This window comes from Scleropages formosus, chromosome 20 (assembly GCF_900964775.1).
Source record: "Scleropages formosus chromosome 20, fSclFor1.1, whole genome shotgun sequence".
NCBI classification, from domain to species: Eukaryota; Metazoa; Chordata; class Actinopteri; order Osteoglossiformes; family Osteoglossidae; genus Scleropages; species Scleropages formosus.
Window position 1 is genome coordinate 5,212,505 of NC_041825.1, and position 21,411 is coordinate 5,233,915.

Consider the following 21,411-nt stretch of genomic DNA (forward strand, 5'->3'; position numbering starts at 1 on the left):
CATAGGATAATATTTTACGACGTGCCCCCAAAGTGTTGTTTCTTCTCAGCTTCAATTCAGCACTAGAAAGGTCAGTGACCTTTCGCGTCGCGAGGCTTGACGCACTTTTGACGTCAACGATCTAACGGATCATAATGAACATTATATGTGATGGTAAACATTTGCTTTTCCCTTTTCTCTCCGCTTCGCACGTCTATTTCTATGCTTTTCAGAGCGGAGTTTTTGGCCGTAGCTGAGAATCCGCAGCTCTTGTCTTCCTTGAGAATTCTGGACCTTTCAAGGGTTCTAGAAGCATAGTCAAGGCACTGCCCGGCATCTTCGTTATGGCAAGACAATGGGAAGACTAGAGCGGAGGTCCAGAAGGAAACCGTTCTGGCCGCTTGCCGCCCGAGACGACTTAACGGCAGCGGCTCCCTGACCTCAACTTGGGTTTCCCACTTGAAAGTCCAGCTACAGCTTAACAGCCCATGATGTCCGCACCCCAGTTTTGTTCTCAGAGAGCTCCGTTGTCAGGGGAACGACTCAAACTTTCCCGCCATGAGGCAGGATCACACCTCCGCACATTTAGGGCGCTCTGTCTTCCTAACCCTACGCCACGTGTGCTCGTGCAAGGCCTCGCTCTGTTGCACCCACCTCCTTGCGAAGGCACTGCATGCCGGGAGGAGTGAGCCATGCTTACTTTGAGCGCACCGGTACTCTTGTGGCTGCAGGCCATATTCTCGCTCCCCGGTTTTGTTGACGTGAGAGAAGCAGCGTCACAGACGTGCACTGTTGCCCCTCCTCAAGTCCTGCGCCCGGGTGTATTTTTACCGTTGCGGGACCTGGTGTGGCGAGCTGTCTGCCTGGGAGAGGTGAAGGTGAGACCGCTTGGCTGTGCCAGGAGGGGTGGGAGCCAATTGGCGGGGGGGGATTGGCGCTAGTCTTACACCGCGGCAGCCCTGCCCGCCTGGCGTCGGGCTTCCCTGGATGGCGGCCCCGCACCGTCGTGCAAGACTTGCTACTTGCTTACGACTTGTCAGAGCCACTCACAGCCCTGCGCTGTCTAAAAATAATAGCTCCGGGGCAGAAGCAGATTCTCGCAGCCCAAATACCCTTCGCAAGAGCAGAGCTTGAGCTTCCTCGCACCGAAAAGCAGATGGAAGCTCAAACTGCTTCATCACCTCCACAAGTCTTCTCCTATTCCTATTCGATTCAACACAAGTGTGATGGAGAGGATAGGCGCAAAGCAAGAGGAGGAGAGCAGGACAGGCGGAGCCAACGGGGGCAGTTGGGGACTTACTGGAGGGGACAGCGCATGCCGGGACAGACGTCTGCGCGGGACCCCATCCTTTCATGTTGTACGCGGACACCTGCGCGTAGTAAGGGCTCCCCTGCAACAAGAACCCATCCAGAAACACAGTTATCGCCAAGAAATACATCACAACACTGCAGCACGAACGTCACGTGGGGCCGGCCCTGTCGCGCACGGGCATATATGCATCGGGGAGCTCTTAGGGGAGACATTGTCGGGTACGAATTAGTATGAAGTACGGTTTTCATGAACGCTACTCATATGTGTGAACACCGATGCACGCCAAAGTGTTCATAAATCCTCTTTATGAGGAAGCTGCGGTCTCATCTGTCCCTGACGTCCGGTATTAACACGGACACGGGCAGCCAGCGCAAGAGGCCATGAAACCCGAGCGGTCCAGGGCATCCTTAAAGGGGACCGGGGTATATCGGGAGGCAGAGGTACGACGCGTTTACAGTGCGGCGAAGAGTTTGGGGGAGGGGTGTTGAAACTGGAAGATGCGAGTCTCTGCTGTCCATGTCCGTGTAAGTACAACACTCTCCACTTTCTCAGCATGATAAATCAGCACCGCGCAGGGGGCGGGGTGGGGGGTTCGGGGGCCCGTGACCAGAACCTGACCCTTCCTGGCACGGGAGGCCCCAGCGTTGACGTGGGGGGCCGCTGAGATGGCGACGCATGTCTACAGACCCCAATTAGCCACGGAGCTGGTGTGAGGCTTCATATTCACAGGTAGGGGAGCCGAGGGGCTGGGGGGCCAGAGGGGGTGCGAAGAGGCTGATTTATTAGGGAATCATTTTCATAACAGGCTGCATGCGAGCAAACAACTCAAGGACAAAGAGTGGGGGGGGACAGGCAGGGTCTGGGTGGCCGGGAGCAAAATGCAGGACTGCACGACTTATGATGAAATGTGTCCTGGTGCTGGAAGCTCACGCTAGGCTTTTAATGCACACAGAGCGCTCCGTATTTGTTATTAAACTTAGAAAGTTTAAAAAAGCGATAACAGTTTTGGGATTAAAAAAATGACTGGTACATGTGTCTTACATCAAAGATTAGGAGGAAAGGAAAAGGCCTTAAAAGATTATACAGCTTCTCAGCAGCACTCCCGTCAGACGGGACCAGCTCCCGCCAGCCTCCGCACTCCTGGACAAGGGTTCTGTGCGACTGTTCGACAGACACACCAGTCTGATTGGGTCTTAGTCTCGGCGGCAGGGAAGGAAAGACTCCTTCTTCACGATACGCCTATACAGGCAAGGGTGGCTCAAGAAGAACATCTCAGCAGAAGAGCCATAAAACTAAACATGTACAGATGCTCCTCGACTTACGATTTTTTGACTTCACGATGGCGAGCCGACGATAGACATTCTGTAGAAACAGTACTTTGAATTTGGAATTTTGATTTTTTTCCGGGCAAGCGATATGCGGTGCGATACTCTCTCACGATGCTAGGCAGCGGCAGAGATCCGCATCTCGCTATACAGATACCCCCCGTATCTAAGTTGTGTTTTGTGCATCCATAATGTAATGTCTATGAAACGGCCATCTGTATCTCCTGCTACCGGTGGGAAGAAGAAGAAGAGGACTATTACTCTTAAGGAGAAACTCAAGATAACTGGCCATCATGAAGGTGGCAATCCCGTAATGGCCATCGCACGTATACTAGGCTATGACATTCGGTAGGTTACGTGCATTAAATGCATTTTTGGCTTATGATATTTTCGAGTTAGGATGGGTTTCATGGAACGTAACCCCATCGTAAGACGGGGACCATCTGTACGAGGCTCCATTCACATTAGTTTTTTGGTCCATGCCCAGCGGACACCTAGCATTTACTTCATACATATCAAGGGTTGAAAGGGCAACCAACAGCTTATAGGGCACCATGAAAAAGTCGTGAAATAATCATATGCAGGGAAAATATCAACATAATTTTTGACAGGAATGCTTGTGGACGTACCGAAGGACCGCGGATTACCTCGTTGTTCGCTGAAGAGTCTAGTCAAAATTGTAGACGTAACCCCGTTAATGCGTAGCACATACAAGATCCTCCACATGGCCTTGGCTTCATGTGAACTTTTTTATAAGTCGCCTCTAACAGACGCTGAAAACCCAAATATTGTTTTTGTTCACTTTCTCAACAGTAAACAGGGGTTGTTTAACTTAACAGCATCCCTTCTCTGGTTTCGCTTAAATGCCAAACGAGTGCCAGACGGGAGAGACAAAAATACAATTCCAGACAGATGGAAACAGGCTGGAAGTTGCCTTACTGGCGCAAAATGGATTTCAGGTTTCTAGATTGTTACATCCGAGATTAAGACCTTAATTTGCAGGAGACGCGATGAACAACAGGATGAAGTCAAGGCCTCGTGGAATCTTTGGAGGAAACCTTAATCTGATACAAGGAACGCTGCTGATGGTGCTTCAACGGGAAATGGCTGGTGGTTTACGGGTGGAACAGTGGTTGGAGATGTTGGGTAGAGACAAGCAGAGATGCAAGCGGTTGGGATCTCTTACCGATTGCAGTCCGGTTATGATGCACTGTAGAGCCTTGGTGTCCTCCACCACTATCTCACCCAAGAGGGGGTTCATGGATGGAACACTGCTCCAGTTCACTAAGGGACACAAAAACTGACCTCTCAGGCTGAGTTTGACTTCATCTGGAAGACTTGCTGACCTATCATCTGCACATCAACTGCGGTGGAGCATGGGAGTCATTGGATCACAATCACGTAAAGAAAGGGCACCGGAAGATGACCGATAGAGACAGTGGGGTTTCGAATGCTTGTTTTTAAAGTGCGAAACCAACATGCCATGGCTTTTCAGGGTAGTGCTTTAGAAAGTGGTTTGAGGTTGAGGTCTCCGCTGTGCTCTCACCCTTGTACTTTGTGACAACAGCCGAGTTGACGCTGAGGGGCTCCTGGAACTGGACGACGAGGCTGGTGCTGCTGCAGACGGACAGCCGGACGTTGCACGGAGCATCAGGAGGGCCTGAGGAAGGAAGCCTGATCATGAGCTAAATCACTGCAGCGGCATGTTGGTTTCAGTATTGTCTCATCACTTTCTGTCAAAACTACATATAAATTGTGTACTAAAACGTATTTGTGCACACTTCTTGGTGGACACATCTGGTAACACAGTGTTACAGTGTTTTCCTGTGTTGGAAAATACTCCAGATTTCGCTTTTATTCCCATGCATCATGGGGGGGGCGGCAGTGTTCCGGGTGTGTTGAGGAGCTAGTAAAAGATTCGAAACAGAGCCGAGACACGCCGCGCACAGCTCAACATGTCAATCATGAGCAGTAAAGCCTACTCAGAGTGCCGCCAAACCCGGGAGCGAGAACGAACGTATTTTTTATGGTGGGGGAGGGGCAATCTTTGCACCGAGTGGTGCTAACGTCACGTCACACCTGGGAGTTGGTCTTCCAGCGACGTGCTGCGTCTGGGAGGTTCTGGGTTGGGTGCACAGATGCTGAAGTGAAACCAAAGCCTTTCAGGCCGGCGCTTAACATCCGCCGGGGTTCTGTGAAAGTGCAGGGGCCGCACGGCACCCACCGTGGGTCGCTAGGCTGCTTTTTTTTTTGCGCACCTTTGCCAGCCGTGTCACAACGCTGTGCCGTGAAGCAGTTAACCGGCTTATTAAAAATGGGACCTCGGTGAAAATTGATCGGCTGATTGATTGCAAGTTTCCCTCTCAGTGGAGAACCATGAGCACCGCGAGAGCGCGTGCACGGCAATCGGTGCTGGGGCAGCAGGGACTCACGCGCGTGCTCGAACCCTGTCTTCATACGCTTGAAGAGCCGGTGGCGCCACTCCCAGGCTTTGAGTTGCCTCTCCCGGTCAGAGGTCTCGCGCTCCCCCGGCCCCTCGCTCGCCACTTGGGCCGTGAGCTCTGCGACGCGTTGCTCGGCCTCCCGAACCAGGGTGGCCAGGTGCATCGCGCGTCCTTCCAGACTCACAACTACGGTACGGAACAAACACACACCAGAGCACTGACACACACCGAAACGCTACATACTACAGAATACATACATCTAGCGCTCAAACAGCTGGTAGCATAGTGGTTAGAGCTACTGTTATTGGACCCAGTGGCTGCAGGTTTGATTCCCACCTCTGGCTGTAATACCCTTGACCCTACAAATTGCTCCAGCTAAAGAAAAAAAAAACCCAGCTGTATAAATAAGTGAGAGTACCTTAATATTGAAAGTCAGTTATATTTATTTATTTAGCAGACATATTTCTCCAAAGTAACTTCCAATGAACTCCAGGTAGTGTTATCAGCTCACACACCTCATTCACTGCGGTGACTTACACTGCTAGATACACTACTTACACTGGGTCACACATCCATACATCAGTGGAACACACACACTATGGGTGAAACTGAACAGCGTGTCTTTGGACTGTGGGAGGAAACCAGAGCACCCGGAGGAAACACGCAAACTCCACTTAGACTGAGCAGGGATCGAACCCACCTCCTCTCGCTGTAGCACTTTGGAGAAAAGCATCAGCTAAATGAATAAAAGTAATGTATAGACACGACTGTTTACACGCTTAAGATTCAAATATGGGTTCTATATACTTGATATATAAGAGTCATATTTGAATCTAAGGTTAACTACCTGTAAAAAGCACATTTCCTCAAGTGTTTAGCTACAGTATTTACCCATCTATACAGCTGAGTAATTTTTACTGGAGGAACTTATGGTAAGTACCTTGCACAGGTGTACCATCTTAAGAGGTGGGATTTAAAACTTGTTTTAAAAAAAAAAAAAAAAAAAAGAGAGCGGTCCTAAAAACTGTCCTACCTAATGGCCATAGAGTACTCAGTAAGAGATATACAGTATATCTCCAACTATTACTGTAACTATTAACCGTTGATCGATACCCCTGGTCGAGCAAAAGCAGGTTTTTCCTTATCCAACAGCATACAAACACGAAATGTGCTTTGAGTCTCTACAAAGACGCACTTTTTCTATTAGTGTATTCACTGGTGGTGCTGATTGGAAAAAAAAGCTGTCAGTCTGTATTAACAGCAACTTAAATTATATAAGTGAAAATTCAAGAATAAAGCATATTCCCATTGAAGCTGCTATTCATTAAGCGTTAAGGATATAAAACAATTTTGCCCTCCCCGCCCTTTCTCTATTTTGTTTTTATTTCATATCTGTTAATGTGCCAGGCTTGAGTCTTCAAACGGACACCATCAAAATATCTTCTGCGTTCGCCTGGCTCGGGAATTTGGAAAATGAGGGGAATTTCAGACCATGGATGGAGAGAGAGAGAGAGAGAGAGAGAGAGAGAGAGAGAGAGAGACAGAGGAAGAAAAATGCTTATTGGGCAGGAAAATTCGGAAAGTTTGCAGAAAAAAATGGTTTTATAACCCACACATTTTTATGGTATCCAGACGGCGCAGATCCCAATGCAGTTGACTAATAAAAAACACTGCCACGGAGTAACCGTTCCTCTAACCTCACGTTTCCCTCGCTAACGTCGTGCTTCCCCGGCAACAGCTTTGCTCAACCCAGCGGCGCCACTGCGCAGCCTTTGTTGTTGCTTTGACAGCTCCGCTTGTGACCGTTGGTATACATCAAGGAACTAACCACCGGGGTATTATTACATGTATTATTATTATTTCAGTGCCCAGCTGACGCGTTTATTTCACTTATGCCACTGGACAGTTTTGCTGCTGCAATTCAGGTACAGGATCTCACTCAAGGGTACAACTGCAGGGGTCTTCAAAGGGCCTATAAATAAATACATAGTAATCGCACCACCTGTTGCCCCTGTTCCACACGTTCATAATAGCTTCCCAGCTTTTACGCAGCTTCATACTGTGAATCCCATTGAAACGCAGTAAGCTACCGCTTCGTGAAGGTAAACCAGCACGTTCTGAGCTTCACCTCCTCTTGCTGTCCCACCACCAGACCTAGATCATCCAAAGGAAGCTGTGCGCTTAAGGCACCACGTTTGCACCTTTGCAGATTTAAATCCCTTGCTGTAGAGCCTTGAGAATGTCATTTCCCAGATGCTACATGGAATATGTATAAGAATGGGTAAATGTGGACTGGGTACTGCAATATGGTCCTTAGGGTGCAAGGCATCAGCTGAGAAACTGTTAAGAATACTCAGGAGGGACCGCCTGGCAAAGGTCTGCTATGCGCTGGGTGGTGCGGTGCAAGGAACTCTGGGTATCTGCAGCTCTCCCCAGTCGCAAAACCCCAGCTCCTTCAAGTCTGGAGTGCTGAATCAGTGACTTCCTCTTGAAGCAGGCAGAAAGCTTATGTCTTTGATCTCAGTTCTCCCCGCATGGATTTTGATTATAATGCTCTTATAAAATCTCTCTGCATCTCGGCCTTTCGTGACGCAACAGCCTTTCATTTTCCCTGCTTGCATTTTAAAATCTCTACTCTGAGTGCGAAAAGTAATCAAAGGGCTTTCAGCAAATACCACGTTCGACGCAAGCGTTTCTACTTTGACTTGTACCTCGCTTTTAAGGTGTATCACAGGTGCGGGTTTCGAACCGATCCAGACGCCATTGCGGAAAGGATTCTGGGGTTTCGCATCGAGAATATGGAATTACTTTTTTTTTTTTTTTATAATAATTACAGCACAGTATTGGGATTAACATTTTCTCCAAATTAAGATCTACCCAACGCTGTGCGTGCGTCACAGAAGCTCGAAGCTTTAGGACATGCTACGAAGATCTTCAGATGAAAAAGCAGCTGGTGAATGTGCAGTGATGAAGCGCAGGGTCGGTCGCAAGTTTTAATCTTGTCCCTGTTGCTGTGGCACCACTGTTGCTACGGAAACTCACAGTGCGGGCTTTCCTTTGCCCCGGCCTGCAGCAACAGCTTGGCCATGGGGACGTTGTTGGTCATGATGGCGATGTCCAGGGGCAGCAGGCCTTCACTGTTGGGTGTGTTGAGATCCAGCTCCTCCAGGCTGTACTGGGAGAGCAACAGCTGCACCAGGTCCAGCTCCTGGTGCTCCACAGCTTCAAACAGGGCCTCGTTGCTCTGAAACTGATCCCAGCACAACATTGTGATGTGGGGAGTGGGAGGTAGCAAGACTGATAACCAGGTCCTGCAGACCAGAGACCTTCAGCAAATTCCCCAAAGTATTATGTGATACTCTACCAATAGCTGCTTATCCATGGATTTTAAGGTTATCTAGGCAGGAACACTACGCCATAGCAGGGCGATCACAAAGAGATGTATTTTAGCTAACTCAGCAATATGAAAAGTGCAAGTGTTTGAAATGCTGGAAGTTGAGTGTTTGATGAAACCCAGGCAAAGTTCACAGAAACGGAAGTCAGATGCAAACACACCTGAAAAACACCTCTGTGCCAGCCAACGCAACGCGCTTTCGTATTTTGCACGTAATACACCGACTCACTATCAATAAATAACCTCTCGTCCAAGATAGGATCGTCAGAAGGAGTCCAGAGCCTATCCCGGAAGCAGAGGATGCGAGGCTTTCGCACACAACAGGGAATTTAGAGTCACCGATTAACCTGAAATGCATGTCTTTGGGTTGTGGAAGAAAACCAGAGCACCTGGAGGAAACCCATGTGAACATGGCAAGAACATGCACACTCCACACAGATTGAGCTAGATTTGACCCAACGCCTCAACAACTCAAGTGCTGCGAGGCAGCGGTGCTACCCGCTGCATTGCCTTGCCCGAAAATAATAAAGTTAACTTAACAACCTGTATCTTTAAAATGTACTTGTTCAAGGAAATGTATATTCATTAACCAGTGGTGAATTCGAGCGGGAGAGGGAGGTGACCTGAAAGCACACGTCCTCCCGTCTCTCTCACCATGGCAGATTTGCAGAGGCGTTCCTTGTCCCCGCGGTTGTTCACCACGCCGTCCTCCACGCCTGGGTTCCCCACACGAAACTTGCCGGAGAGGTTCCGATACAGGCGCCGTGCAGCACTGGGCGAAGAGACGCTAGCCGACTTCCTGGTAGACGCGGGAAGGGGCTCACGCATCTGCTGAGTCATCTTGGGTGAGTGGACCCTGGGGAACAGAGGGGTTTGTGGGTAACAGTGGGGAGCTGGTGGGGAGTGGGCTCTGTGGATGAATGTGGTCGAGGGAAGAGTGTGGCCTCATGGTAAATGGGTCCAGGGACAGGGTGATCTGGGGAGAGTGGGGTGAAACAGGGCAACAAAACGCTCTAGATAGCTTTCACTTGAAAGAAGGAGGCCTCGCGAAAAACGAACGGAAGGCAATCAAGGCAGAACTCTCACAACTTATGGGTCCAAGCAGTGCAACATTCCCCGATACACATCTCTTAAAATGTCCTTCAGAACTTCTCTGAATTCTTAGATCCCACATTTTACTCCCATGCAACTGCAAACGGTAACAAAAAATAACACTTCAGCTCTGACTCCCCACCTCTATCAGATATTCGGTACATAAATCCAACAACAAAAAACGTAAAGGCATGAAACACAAAGGACCTGGGTGTAGACACGTTCGGAGATGATAACTACCCTGCCATACTCGGTGGTTCATACGCTAACCTCTGCAGGTTGTTTCCTGTAGAACTAACTCATTTCCATAAGCACATGGGCATTATTCTTCATGTCCAGCCTAAGAACAAGTGTGTTAGGACGTCTGGGTTGGTTTAGTGGGGGTGGACAGACTGAACGCTCATGTCTCCACACTGGCATTCTACTTGTGTAAGGATTTATCATTCTGCTTCATGCACAGACCCTCGTCTTAACTCTCCCCTGTGGTGTGGAATGATGTCACCGGGAGCAGTCGGCGTCCGCACCAAAGGACTGGCAATGCGATTATATGGTGGAAAAACGGCCTTAATGTGCCGCCACAAAAAATAAAAACAAACAAATGTAAATCTGTTCCCCATACGTTTTTTTTTTTTTTTTTTTTTTTTTTTAAACCTTTGCACCAGCTGGCATCTCTCATCACATTTATACCCAAACCTATTTATTTCCTGCTCTGGGTAAATGCTTAGCAACAGAGGGTTTGAATGTGTTTTAGTAACAGGGAGCACGGCTGATACATAAACATTACAGCAGACGCGAACCAAACTTGTTTTCGCACAGAACACTGAGCTTCCCTCGCCTCTCTTAGCTGCTCAGCAAGACTAGTTGGGTTCACGAAGGCAAGATCTCAAATGGGGTGAATGGGATGGGAGCGCTTTCTCATCATTTTCATCCAAGTAGATTCCTGAAACGTCCTACAGAGGTGCTGCAAAAGAGAATTCTTTCCTCTGTTACAGGTTATAACTGACAACAGGTGTCGCAACACGGGCCGCGGTCACCCGGAAGCGTGGGACATACCGCGTTCGGCGAACCCGTAACTCTAATTGGTTGTACGCGGATCATTATCTAATGAACCATCTCACCTGACATGTGACGTTGGGGAAATTGGCCAATTAACCTTGTCTTTCGACTGATGGAATCTGGGCCGCTGTCATCGACTTTGTTGTTTTATTGGTCTGGTGTCTTCCCTGAAGTGGTCAACCATCAGGGTGGTCCTCCTGCTGAGACGCTGCGGTTAAAGCTCCGCGACAGCCTGCAGACTATGGCGGCTGCTCCTATCTTGGCATCTCAGGCATTCCAACAATCTCACCGGCTCCGCAACTGGAACAATGTTGATAGCTCTTGTGGCTGGAAAGTCTGCATTGTGCCCACACACACCCGCAGAGCTGCTGATGTAAATGTCAGCACGATGGCGAGTGACAGTGACATCTAATGCTGCTGATCCCACCAAGCCCCATCCGGAATTCCAGCCTACCCCTCGGCCCTACCCCCTCTCCGTCAACAGGAAAATTCTCATTTGTTTATTTATTTAGCAAATTCCCCCTTTTCAGTTTCGTCGGAAATCTCCTCCCCAGCACCTCCAAAGCAGATCTCCTCTCTGCGATGAAACCCAACGGAGAGAACGAGCAATGGGGCTGTTTGTTAGCCTAGCAGCCGCTGCTGTATCTATCTTTGTTATTGAGGTTTTGTGTGGACCCCGACGGACGCCGGAAAGGCGAAACCTCAAGCATCTTGCCATCCCACACATCACTGCTGCCGATGCCAGTGCTGAACACTTACACCAAAGAGGAAAACTGACAGCAAGCTCCAGACACCCAAGAAAAAAAAGGAAAAAAGAGAAGCAGGAATCTCTGACAGCTTAGTGTCTTAACCCAACAAGCCACTGTTTGGTCTTTTGGGGTTGGAAATTGGGCCGGTCCGAGGCCATGAGGGAGAGGTGTGTGCACGAGGCAACAGGAGGCCAGTCATCGGTTAACACTGGCTCGTTTTTTTTGGAGAAGTGGGAACGGAGGAGTGGGAAGACTGCAGACAACTCGCCAGGCTCCAGACGGGAGAGCCCCGGTCCGGACCAGAGCCGTGGGTGGCATGGCGCTCGGAGAAGAGGACCCGGCGGCGGCGCGAGGCCGTCGAGTGTGAAAGGCCAAGAGGGTGACTGGCAACTCAAGTCCAGACGATGCAAAAATGCACTCCTACAGACAAGAATGAAAGGAAAAAAGGGATGGAAAACAGAGCTGGACTGGGAGCGACATGACCCGAAGAGGGACGGGGAAGATGTGGCGAGCGGGCGGCACGCACGAACGCACACGGGAATTCCGCATCGATCCTCGGGACGGCGGCTGCATTTTAGAGGTTATCTTGCCACGGTAGAGAGGATACGTGACAAAGTTATCAGTCGGCATCAGCTCCTTTCACAGAGCACCTGGTATAAATATCCTTGTATAAAAACTCCTTTCGGCTCTTATAATAGATGTCTCATTTTAGACTTCCCCATGTTCCCTGAGCTAACCTATTCCCGGAGCAGACCCCAAACAGATAAACGCCACAGGTATTTAAAATAACAACTTTTCCATGGGCTGGGGAAGATAAACAGAGATATATTTGTAATGCCGCGTATCAATTTCAAAGACACCAAGAATGCGGCTGGCTTATTGTTGCATGTGTGAGATGTAACAGACATTTTCTGTCAGCCACAGGAATGGCCATCACCCTTTGATAACATTCGAGCGAAACCTGTCTCCAAACGCACATGCTCCACGGGGCCGAGAAGCTCACAAGGGCCTACCGGCAGGCCCATTGCTCCGTGAGCCGGCGCCGGCCGGAGCGCTCCTCTAAACAATCCATTTGTGACACCAAAAGGCCCGGCAACAGTGACATAAACATGTGGTTGCGTGTGGTTTCCTCCTCATAAAGGGGTATTTCCAGGTCTCCAAAATACGCCCGAGAGACAGTCCTTCTCAATCAACGAGGACAGACTTGGGCTGGTCAAGCAGCGCTCTTGCGGTGCGGATCCTGCAAGCCTCTATCTTGTTGGTATGACGGAAGACGCAAACACAGAGATACAAAGAGGAGCCCTAGAGGGCGAGCTGGGACAGGAGACTAGGTGGTCGGACGTACCAGTTGAAGTCAGTAGTCTTTCTGGTCAACGTGGCATAAGCAGGAAGTCGTCCTGCTAGGAAGCCACGATGCGCAAAAACCTTGGGCTATCGGGCAGGAACCCTGACCAACTTCTCATTCTTGCAATCCTCATCGAATAGCAAGCAGGACTCCACCACATGGTCTCTTGCATCGCGTACAGCGTACACCCCCCCCCCCAAAAATAAAACTGCAGCACCCACCCCAACCGTGTTGGTATCCAAGTTGGACCTGCCGAATGGAATTACAAGTCCTTGTTCAGTCAGATAACAAATGAATGCTTGCTGCATAGCTGGCCTGCGACAGTGTGCCGGAGGGCCTTATTACAGATGCCATCCCCAGATAGCTGCCCGAATCATCTTAAAATCCCCATATTAAATGCAGGGGTCAGGGGCACACACAGAAAGGAAGATACAAACCGGAGGAGAGAAACTGGCTAGAGGGCAGAAGGTAGCGGGGTAAGACATATACAAAGATGAATGCAGGGGGCTTACTGATAAATTATAGGAAGGATATATTAATCATTTGGATTTCACATCTGACGTGATATTTGACTCATGAATAATTGTAAGTGAGGCTTATTGTGTGCTGGATTCCATGTACAGGTTTAATTATATGAAATGTGAGACTTTCATGGTTTCCAAAAACCAAAAAAAGGGTCTCTGGACAATAGCGCTGCTTTGTGTAATTTTTTACTGCATCACATCCTTGACTGCATTCTCCAACTGGATGGGTCTAAGGTGGCGTTAAGGTCGAAATCCTGATTGGTAAAGGCAACAGTGAAAAGGGACAGGTTCAACACTGTGAAAGTACTGTTTTGTCAATGTCCTAACCAGCTCATCTGTGATTTCCAGGTGACAACCCCAAGCATGCAACATGCTGACTGCTACCCCTTACACCCATAGTCTTATTAAATAACCGCAAGCTACCTCTGTATGGGGAGTGGACAGTTTGTGAAAGCTGCTGGTTCAAAACTGATCTTAGCCCACGTACATTTCCAAGACAATCCCTCATTCACTATTGACAACTGCTTCTCCTGATGTAGAATTGCAGTGGTCCAGAGCCTGTTCCGGAAGCATACAACCCAGACATGGATGCAGTGCATTGCAGGGAAATTTTCAATAAAATTTACTGCACATTTATAGAAGTCTTTGAATTAAACATACAATGACCCCAGGATATGTGCCTCCTAGAAAATTCAATAGAAAGAATATAAAAAAAAAAAAAAAATCAATGTATCGGCTAAAAAAGCAGAAGTGTTTTGGCCGAACCGTGAACCACTTCCTGGCACAGAGGAATGCGCTTCTGGAATGTCCACAGACGCAAGACAACGTGGCCTTGTGGGGGGAAAAAAAAAAAAGCAGATGCACAGTGGATGAACTTTTGTTACGCATCGTCATTTGCGGCGGCATGTCCAGTGTGCGCGGCATGCATGTCCCAGGGAGCTGTCATCGCTGGTGCCATTCTTTACCCCATTCCTTCTCTCGATCACGGTAAGTTCAGTCTAAAAGTGAACCTACTCCCGAATGCGGGGCGGCCGCTTGCTGACAGCTTGGCCCCCCAAACCAGGCCAGTCTGCCGCCACAAGCCTGCAGCCTTCATAAATCTTAGGTGGCAGTGCTGTTGTTGGAGGTGGGACTGGGGGGGGGGGGGGCTGAGGGAAGAAGAGGGCTCAGGGGAAACCCGCTTTATTGAAATGGATGCCCCCCATCAACTCCCCCCGACCGATTTCCATTCAGCATCTCAAAACAGTGGAGGAAAGGACTTGACTGCTCTGCTTTGCCGTTGCACTGAAGCACCGGGAGAAGCACATGGGAACCACGTGGATGGCAGCGTCGCAGACCTGTGAGGGTGTCTGCCGGGTCTGAGGGGAGGGGCAGGCACAGACAGTGGCCTCGGTACAGGAACATAAGCCAGGCCCTGAGCCACACTGCGGGCCTGAAGAGTCATTGGAATCCATTCACACGGGGACACGGAGAGCGGGGGAAGGTCTGTGCGTGTTTACATGTGGGCCGCCGGAGGGAAGCGATGCACCGACAGCAGACAAATACACCTTACATAAAGATCAGCTGAAATTTACAGGAAAGGATGTCAAGACAGAGGGAGAAGGGGAGGCAGAGTGGCGGTGGTGGAGACGGGGAGAGTGGGGCTCCGGGGTGTAGACTGCACTGCAAGCTCTAAATGTGGCTTGTAGAAGTAAATTCTGAAATCTGATTCTTGGCACCAGACAGACTGGAGGCAGCAGGCTGGACAGGGGGTTGGGATGAGGGGGTGGGGGGGGGGGTGAGGGCTTGTGGGGCGGGCCTGCTGGATGTGGGGGCAGGGGCGGGAGGGCAGCGTTACTAGGATCCACATACTTTCCCGGACCCAGGTCTTATCTGCTTATGAGCGACTCAGAGCCAAGTTAGCCCCATGACCCCCGAGCCACAGACACACTGGGGTTGGCATGGGAACGCAGCAGACCCTGACAACACACACAAACACACAGGGGCGTGGATCACCGAGACCGACGCTCGCCCTTGCCACGCCAGCAGGCAGGCACCCGGGAGAGGGCACAGGGTACACTCGGCCCGTCCCCAAGGAACTCAAAGAAGGTAGGGGCCGAGGGGGACAAAAAAACTGACGAATGCACCGAAGAGCAAGGATTTCGGAGGTTAAAGGGGAGCCGGTAAAAGTAAACACGGATGGAAATAGTGACATCCCACCGAATATACCGCACGCTCTCCGTGAAACGGACGCCTCCGCTGAATTCCGATCCTTCGGCAACGAAATAAAAGCTCCCTGTTCCGTCAGATACGGCTCCTTCCCGCGGGCACGGCGAGTTCGATGCGCGGCAGCGCCTCGAACCCGCCCTGCCCAGCCAGCCCTCCTCACTCTCCGTAACGAGGTTCCGGGGAGGGTGGCCCATCCCCGTCCCCGGCCCCAGTGGCCACAGTGGACTCGGTCCAGACCACAAAACAGGGGCGGCCAAGGTGCAAAGCCCACAGAAAGGGATAATGTGCAGGTAGCGGCGTGTCAGAGCTCGGCCGAATGTTTCTCCGCGGGGCGGAGCGATCCTACGCGCACGGCCGAGACCCGCGCTCTTGGGATATCCTCGCAATTGCTTGGACGCGAAGTCCAAATGTTCTTCACGACTTTTCCGAAGGTCTGAATGACAAAGGGACTTTGCATCCGACAAGACAAAAGGCAAATGCTGCCTTCTGTACAGGAATTTCTTAAAACAAGGTGAGGAATTGACAGATTCTTAAGGGGGGCTCAATATGCGGGCTTTGCCAACAGCTGTAGGTCCAGCCTCAAGTTAGATGCTGCTAACATATCGTTAGTAACAGTACTCCTCCAAGGGCGCCCAGGCCGTGCGGCTTCTGTGGGACGTCGCTTAGAAGCTGCGAGAGCGTTTCCCGGCTGTACGGCCGAGCACTAGATTTGGAGGATTATATGCAGGTTATTCAGCGCATTCCCACGGGCCACTACAGAGGAGTCGTGACATCTGCATCTCGTTGTGCGCGTCTGTCTGCCACAGAGGCGCAACCTTAACCCGCGGTTGGAGTAGGAGGAGCCCGTGGGCAGCCATAACATTACCAGTCACTAAGCCAGAGGTCTGTCCTATTAAACTCTGCTGCCTTTTAGCACCGTGTGCGAATCTAGACTGACGTTATGCCGGGGAGAGAGTGCGGTGAAATATGTACGCGGCCCCGCCGCACATCTTAACTTTCGTATTGGTTGCGTTGGTTGCGCTGGGTAGAGGGAGGCCTGCCACCTGTTCGCTGTAGTGATGGGAGGGCAGTGCGGGGGGGTAGGTAAATCTCTCTGGTTTAGATGAGCGCAGACAGCAGTCGCCATGGGGATGCTCTCGGGGCGACGGAGGGAGCTTGGCGTTTTGTGTGTGTGTGTGTGTGTGTGTGTGTGTGTGTGTGTGTGTGTGTGTGTGTGTGTGTGGCTCTCCCTCTAAGCCCGCTGAAGCCCGACGCGTTTAATACTGAGGCCGCCGTGTTGCTGTGCACATGGAGCCTGCCAGGCCTGGTGACACCCAGTCTCCAGGCCGCCGGGCTATTCATGCCCCCCGACGGCACGGCTCCAGCGAGGGGCCGTGGAGCCTCTGACAGGCTGGAGGTAAATCAGCTCGTGGTGGGGTGAGGCGCTCTGTCCGCCATATGCTCCGGCTGCGGAATGACCTCCCCGCTGACTCCGGGACCTGCCAGTTGCCAGACGCTCTCACAGGCCCAAGCCAAGAGGCTGTCCCCCTCACTTATTTGCGTGTTTAAATAACCATATGGCCTCTGGCCCTTCTTTGCATCAAATTTTTTTGCAACTTCAGACACTAAGAGCACTGATATCACTGTGTAAGTCGTAGGTTTGTTAAAAGTTGCGAGACTGCGAACTGTGGTAAGATTTCTTTAGGGAGCTTCGTTGGGAGTTGGTGTGACATAGGAGGTGTAGGGGGACCAGCAGCTCCTGCAGAGGGGTGGTAGAGGGTGGAGGCCACAGAGGAGGCAAACAGTCGACCCTGTGGGGCTGATCCCCACTCCCTTATTTATGTGCTGCTGATAGCTTTGTTTCCCTTAATAAACGGCCCGCAGCGGAGCACTTCTCCAAGCGGCCCTGGGTTTATTTATCTAGAATGTTCCGCTGTGCTGCTCTCCCAGTTGGGTTACAGATGCCACAGACAGCCAGGCCGCGGCCGCATTCCATTACGTAACCAGAGCAGGACTGGAGCGCACTTTTGGGAAAGCGTTCCCAGGCGAGATGGGACACTCTGCCTAGGCTGGCGTGGATGACCTGCCGCCAGCGCACCCCCCCTGGCTCCACTTGAGGGGAGAGGGGGCAGCCTAGGGTTAGGGGTCACTGGGGGTTGTCCACGAAGTGTTGTTTTGTGAATGCTGTCAACTGACCTACTGTCACAAGGCTGTCATACAAGGAACATCAGTGCACAAAGAAGCAAAAACACATGGGGCAATCACATACAGTGCCTTACAAAAGTATCCAAACCCTGACCAGTTCTGTCATCTTGCTGAATCAGAAACAGTATTCTGAAACTTCCTCTGCTTTAATATTTTATTTTGAAACACTGAAAGTAAATTTTAATTAAGGTGAAATTGTTTTTATGTTATATTTTAAGAGAAAAAAAATGAAAAATTATATTTAATCAAGCATTGCATTCCCACACATTCATATGTGGCAGAGCCATCTTTTGTTGCAATAACAGCTTTAACTCAGGGTTAGTACATACCAGTTTTGCACTTTGTTCAGGAGTGATTTTGACCCATTCCACTGGCAGATTTACTCTAGGTCAGGACTTTGACTGGTCCCCCGTAGGACATTCACCTTTTCCTTCTTGAGCTTTTCACATATTGCTGTGGCCTTGTACTTGGGATCATTGTCCTGATGAAAACTGAACTTTCTCCCAAGTTTCAATTTTTAACAGACAGAAGCAGGTTTTATTACAATATTTCCTAGTATTTTGCTTCAGTCATCCTTCCATTTTAGCAAGATGCCCTGCTCATAAAAAGTATCCCCACAGCATGATACTACCACCACCACCACACTTCTCTGTAGGGATGGTGGTTCTTGGAGCATGGGTAGCGTTAAGTTTGCGCCACCCACGCTTCCAGTTTTGGCTAAAAAGCTCTATTTTGTTTCCTCTGATCATAATACCTTTTCCTGCATCACAGCTGAGTCACTCTTATGCTTTCTAGAAACCCCCAAATTTGCTTTAAGATTATTCTTTTTGAGTAATAGTTTCTTTTGTGTCAGCCTCCCAGGCCACAGGCCAGTGTTATGTAAAGCTCTTAACATGGTGGATTGAGGCACCTGTACTCCACCCTCATCTACTGATCTCGACAGAGCCTTCAAAGTGAATGAATTTTCCTTCTTGTTTACTATACTTTTTGGTCTCAATTTTTCACACCTTTCCTTCAGATTCCCAGGCTAACTAAAGACCCTAACAGTTGGGCTTTTACGCAAAAAATATCAGTTAATTTAATGATTCACAGGTACAGGCCAGTTATAATGAAACGGTGACCTGTTTAGGGTAACAGTTTTGCATGTGAAAAAACTTTCTTTTACAGTGCGACAGCAGCGCTATTCGCTGTGCCACTGGGCTGCCCAACTTAAACTCTGTTACAAAATACCAATTTTTATAAAAGGATGAATGTGTAAGTCACTATGGATAAAGGGGTTTGAAAAGGAACAAAATATTAATAGTGATGTTTAACAGGGGTTTAATTTTCCCCTCATCTGTAGAGACAGATTAACATAGGAACAGAAAAATGCGTAAAAAATAGCACGGTGAAACAAAGATGCCACTTGTATACGCTAATCCAGTTCTAACAACCAAACGGTTGGACTCTTTGCCTTTTCATGACGGAGCGAGCGCTGCTGCTTTCAAACCACGACTCTCTCTCCTGCTCTGTGTCCCTCCGTTGCCGAGACGAGGTTTCCCTTAGAAACCTGAGCCCCACAAGTAGGCACGGGGGAAGCCAGACTCAGAAGACCCACGTCCTCAGCCAGAGTGTCTGCAGACGTGGTCCCCGCAGTCTGAAAGACATCGGTCCACGTCCATCACTGACAGGACAAGTAAGTGTGGATTCCGGTGCCCTTCACCCTGCCTTCTCGGGTCGTAGCCCAATCTGCCCAAGAGCATGTAGGTCTGCCCTCTGTGACTCTACCCATCGGCCCAATCTACACAACTCTTCTACCCTTAGATCGTAGCCCAATATAAACAATACCGACAAGTGGCACAGACTGGAAAGAAGGATCACCGTGAGTCATGCATTACTGCATTTCGTATAAGAAAAAATGAATTAACCATATTAACAATCAGCAGCGAAGCTAAGGAGGCTAAAACTTTGTATAAACTATAAGACTTTTTTAAACATTTTTCAGTGGATTCTGGACATGGTGGGTGGTCAAATTCTTTAAAAATAAAAACTTATTACCCTGGCAAACTGTGGCCTCTGTTCTGAAGTTCAGCCTCAGTCTAAGCTTTATTCTGAATCCAGGACATTATATAACAGCTGTATAACAACATAATAAAATACATGGAATGTTCTCTACATTGTCATTAATATTCAGTAATGGCCTTCATTACTGAACACTGTCTGTAGTAATTAAAATGAATTTGGCTTTTGGTCAATCTAATGCGGGACAAGTACATTTACACACAAAAAATTCGATAAACAGAAAATCTGACTAAATGGGAGCACTGTTTGCATTACTAACTGTACCTATTTCTTCAACATGGTAAATGTGGTATATTCACCACAAGCAGGAAGGAGTAAAAATTGGCAAAAAGCACAAATATTGGAGTTTATGCACTGCTGTCAGGATCTCGCACTTCTGTTTAGTCCACAGCCTACAGTTGTGATCTAATCATTTTCATTTTGTAGACTGCAGTCAGCGTTAGACTTCATTCCATAGTGTGCACTTTGGTTCAAACACACTTAAATTCAGCTTCTAGTCTGCAGTGTGGTCCTATATGTTCGGCATAGTCTGCAGTGCGAAGCTTATACTGCATATACAGGTGGTCCCCGATTTCCGATGGGGTTACGTTCCACGAAACCCATCATGGGTCGAAAATATCGTAAGTCGAAAACGAATTTAATACACCTAATACACACCTCTGCGTGACAGACTGGGAGATGCGGATCGCTACCACTGCCCAGCATCGTGAAAGAATATCGCTCCACCTATTGCATGCCTGGGAAAAAAATCTAAATTCTAAGTATGGTTTCTACTGAATGTCTATCGCCAGCTTACCGTCGATAAAATACAACCATCAGAAAACGGGGACCACCTGTACTGAAATCTTTCACCTTGGTAGATGATGCCATTTTTCTTTTTCCTTTAGAGGCAGAGTACGAGCGAATTCCTGGCCTGTTAGAGAACTAGTGATAGAGATAGTTGGTAGTGCAGGGGTTAGCACTACTGCCTTTGAATCCAAAGGTTGCAGGTTTGAGTCCCACCTCCAGCTGTAGTACCCTTGAGCAAGCTACTTACCCTAAACTGCTCCAATAAAAGGCACCCAGCTGTATAAATGGGTAAATAACTATAACCTTAACACTGTCAGTTGCTTTGGAGAAAAACATGAGTAAATGTCAGATGTGGGCCCTGGCATTTAACTCGCAATTATCTTCTAAAAGGACCAAGACTCGGAAAAGCTATTTAGACGGCACCGTACCCATCATACCCTAAATTATATCAATTTTAATATGACAACAAGAGCTGCAAAGCCACTGAGAGTGGAAAAAACTGCCGACCACCTGGTCTCAGAGCTTACTAACGAAATAAACCACGCTGAGGTGCGCCCGGCTCAAACCAGCTCTGACAGCAAGCAGCCAGTCGGCGCAAACCGAATTATAAAATGTGCCAAATCTCTTGGTAGTTACACTAAGGCGCTCCTGTGCAAACAGGAAGTTCTCACCGTTATCCAGCCCTACTAGGAAAATTCACGTTGACTGTGCATCTCTTTGATGCCGAAAACAAAAACCAAAAAAGAGCTTAGCCAGAGTCTTGGACACGGAGGCAATCATTAGAAAATGTTCACTGTAAAAACAGTAGCTCTTCATTCTCTGTAAGACACAGTGAAACAATCCTACATAAGACACTGATCTTCGAAATGTTCAGATACTTTCAGATGTTTAAACCACCAGGTCTATATTTGAGATCTGGTGCGAAAGTTAACTGCGATGGACTGGCAAC

General features: G+C 49.1%; 1 protein-coding gene across 1 annotated transcript in view; it reads right to left on the reverse strand.

Annotated features, from left to right (window-relative positions):
* Positions 1-21,411, reverse strand: part of ankfn1b (ankyrin repeat and fibronectin type III domain containing 1b) — a 191,138-nt gene that overhangs the window by 12,773 nt on the left and 156,954 nt on the right. Inside the window, exons 7-12 of the mRNA XM_029246519.1 lie at positions 9,109-9,310; positions 8,103-8,310; positions 5,049-5,246; positions 4,163-4,276; positions 3,803-3,900; positions 1,280-1,370 (exon numbers count right to left, since the gene is read on the reverse strand). Of these exons, the coding sequence (XP_029102352.1) occupies positions 1,280-1,370; positions 3,803-3,900; positions 4,163-4,276; positions 5,049-5,246; positions 8,103-8,310; positions 9,109-9,310 (911 nt within the window). The remainder of the gene's footprint in view (positions 1-1,279; positions 1,371-3,802; positions 3,901-4,162; positions 4,277-5,048; positions 5,247-8,102; positions 8,311-9,108; positions 9,311-21,411) is intronic.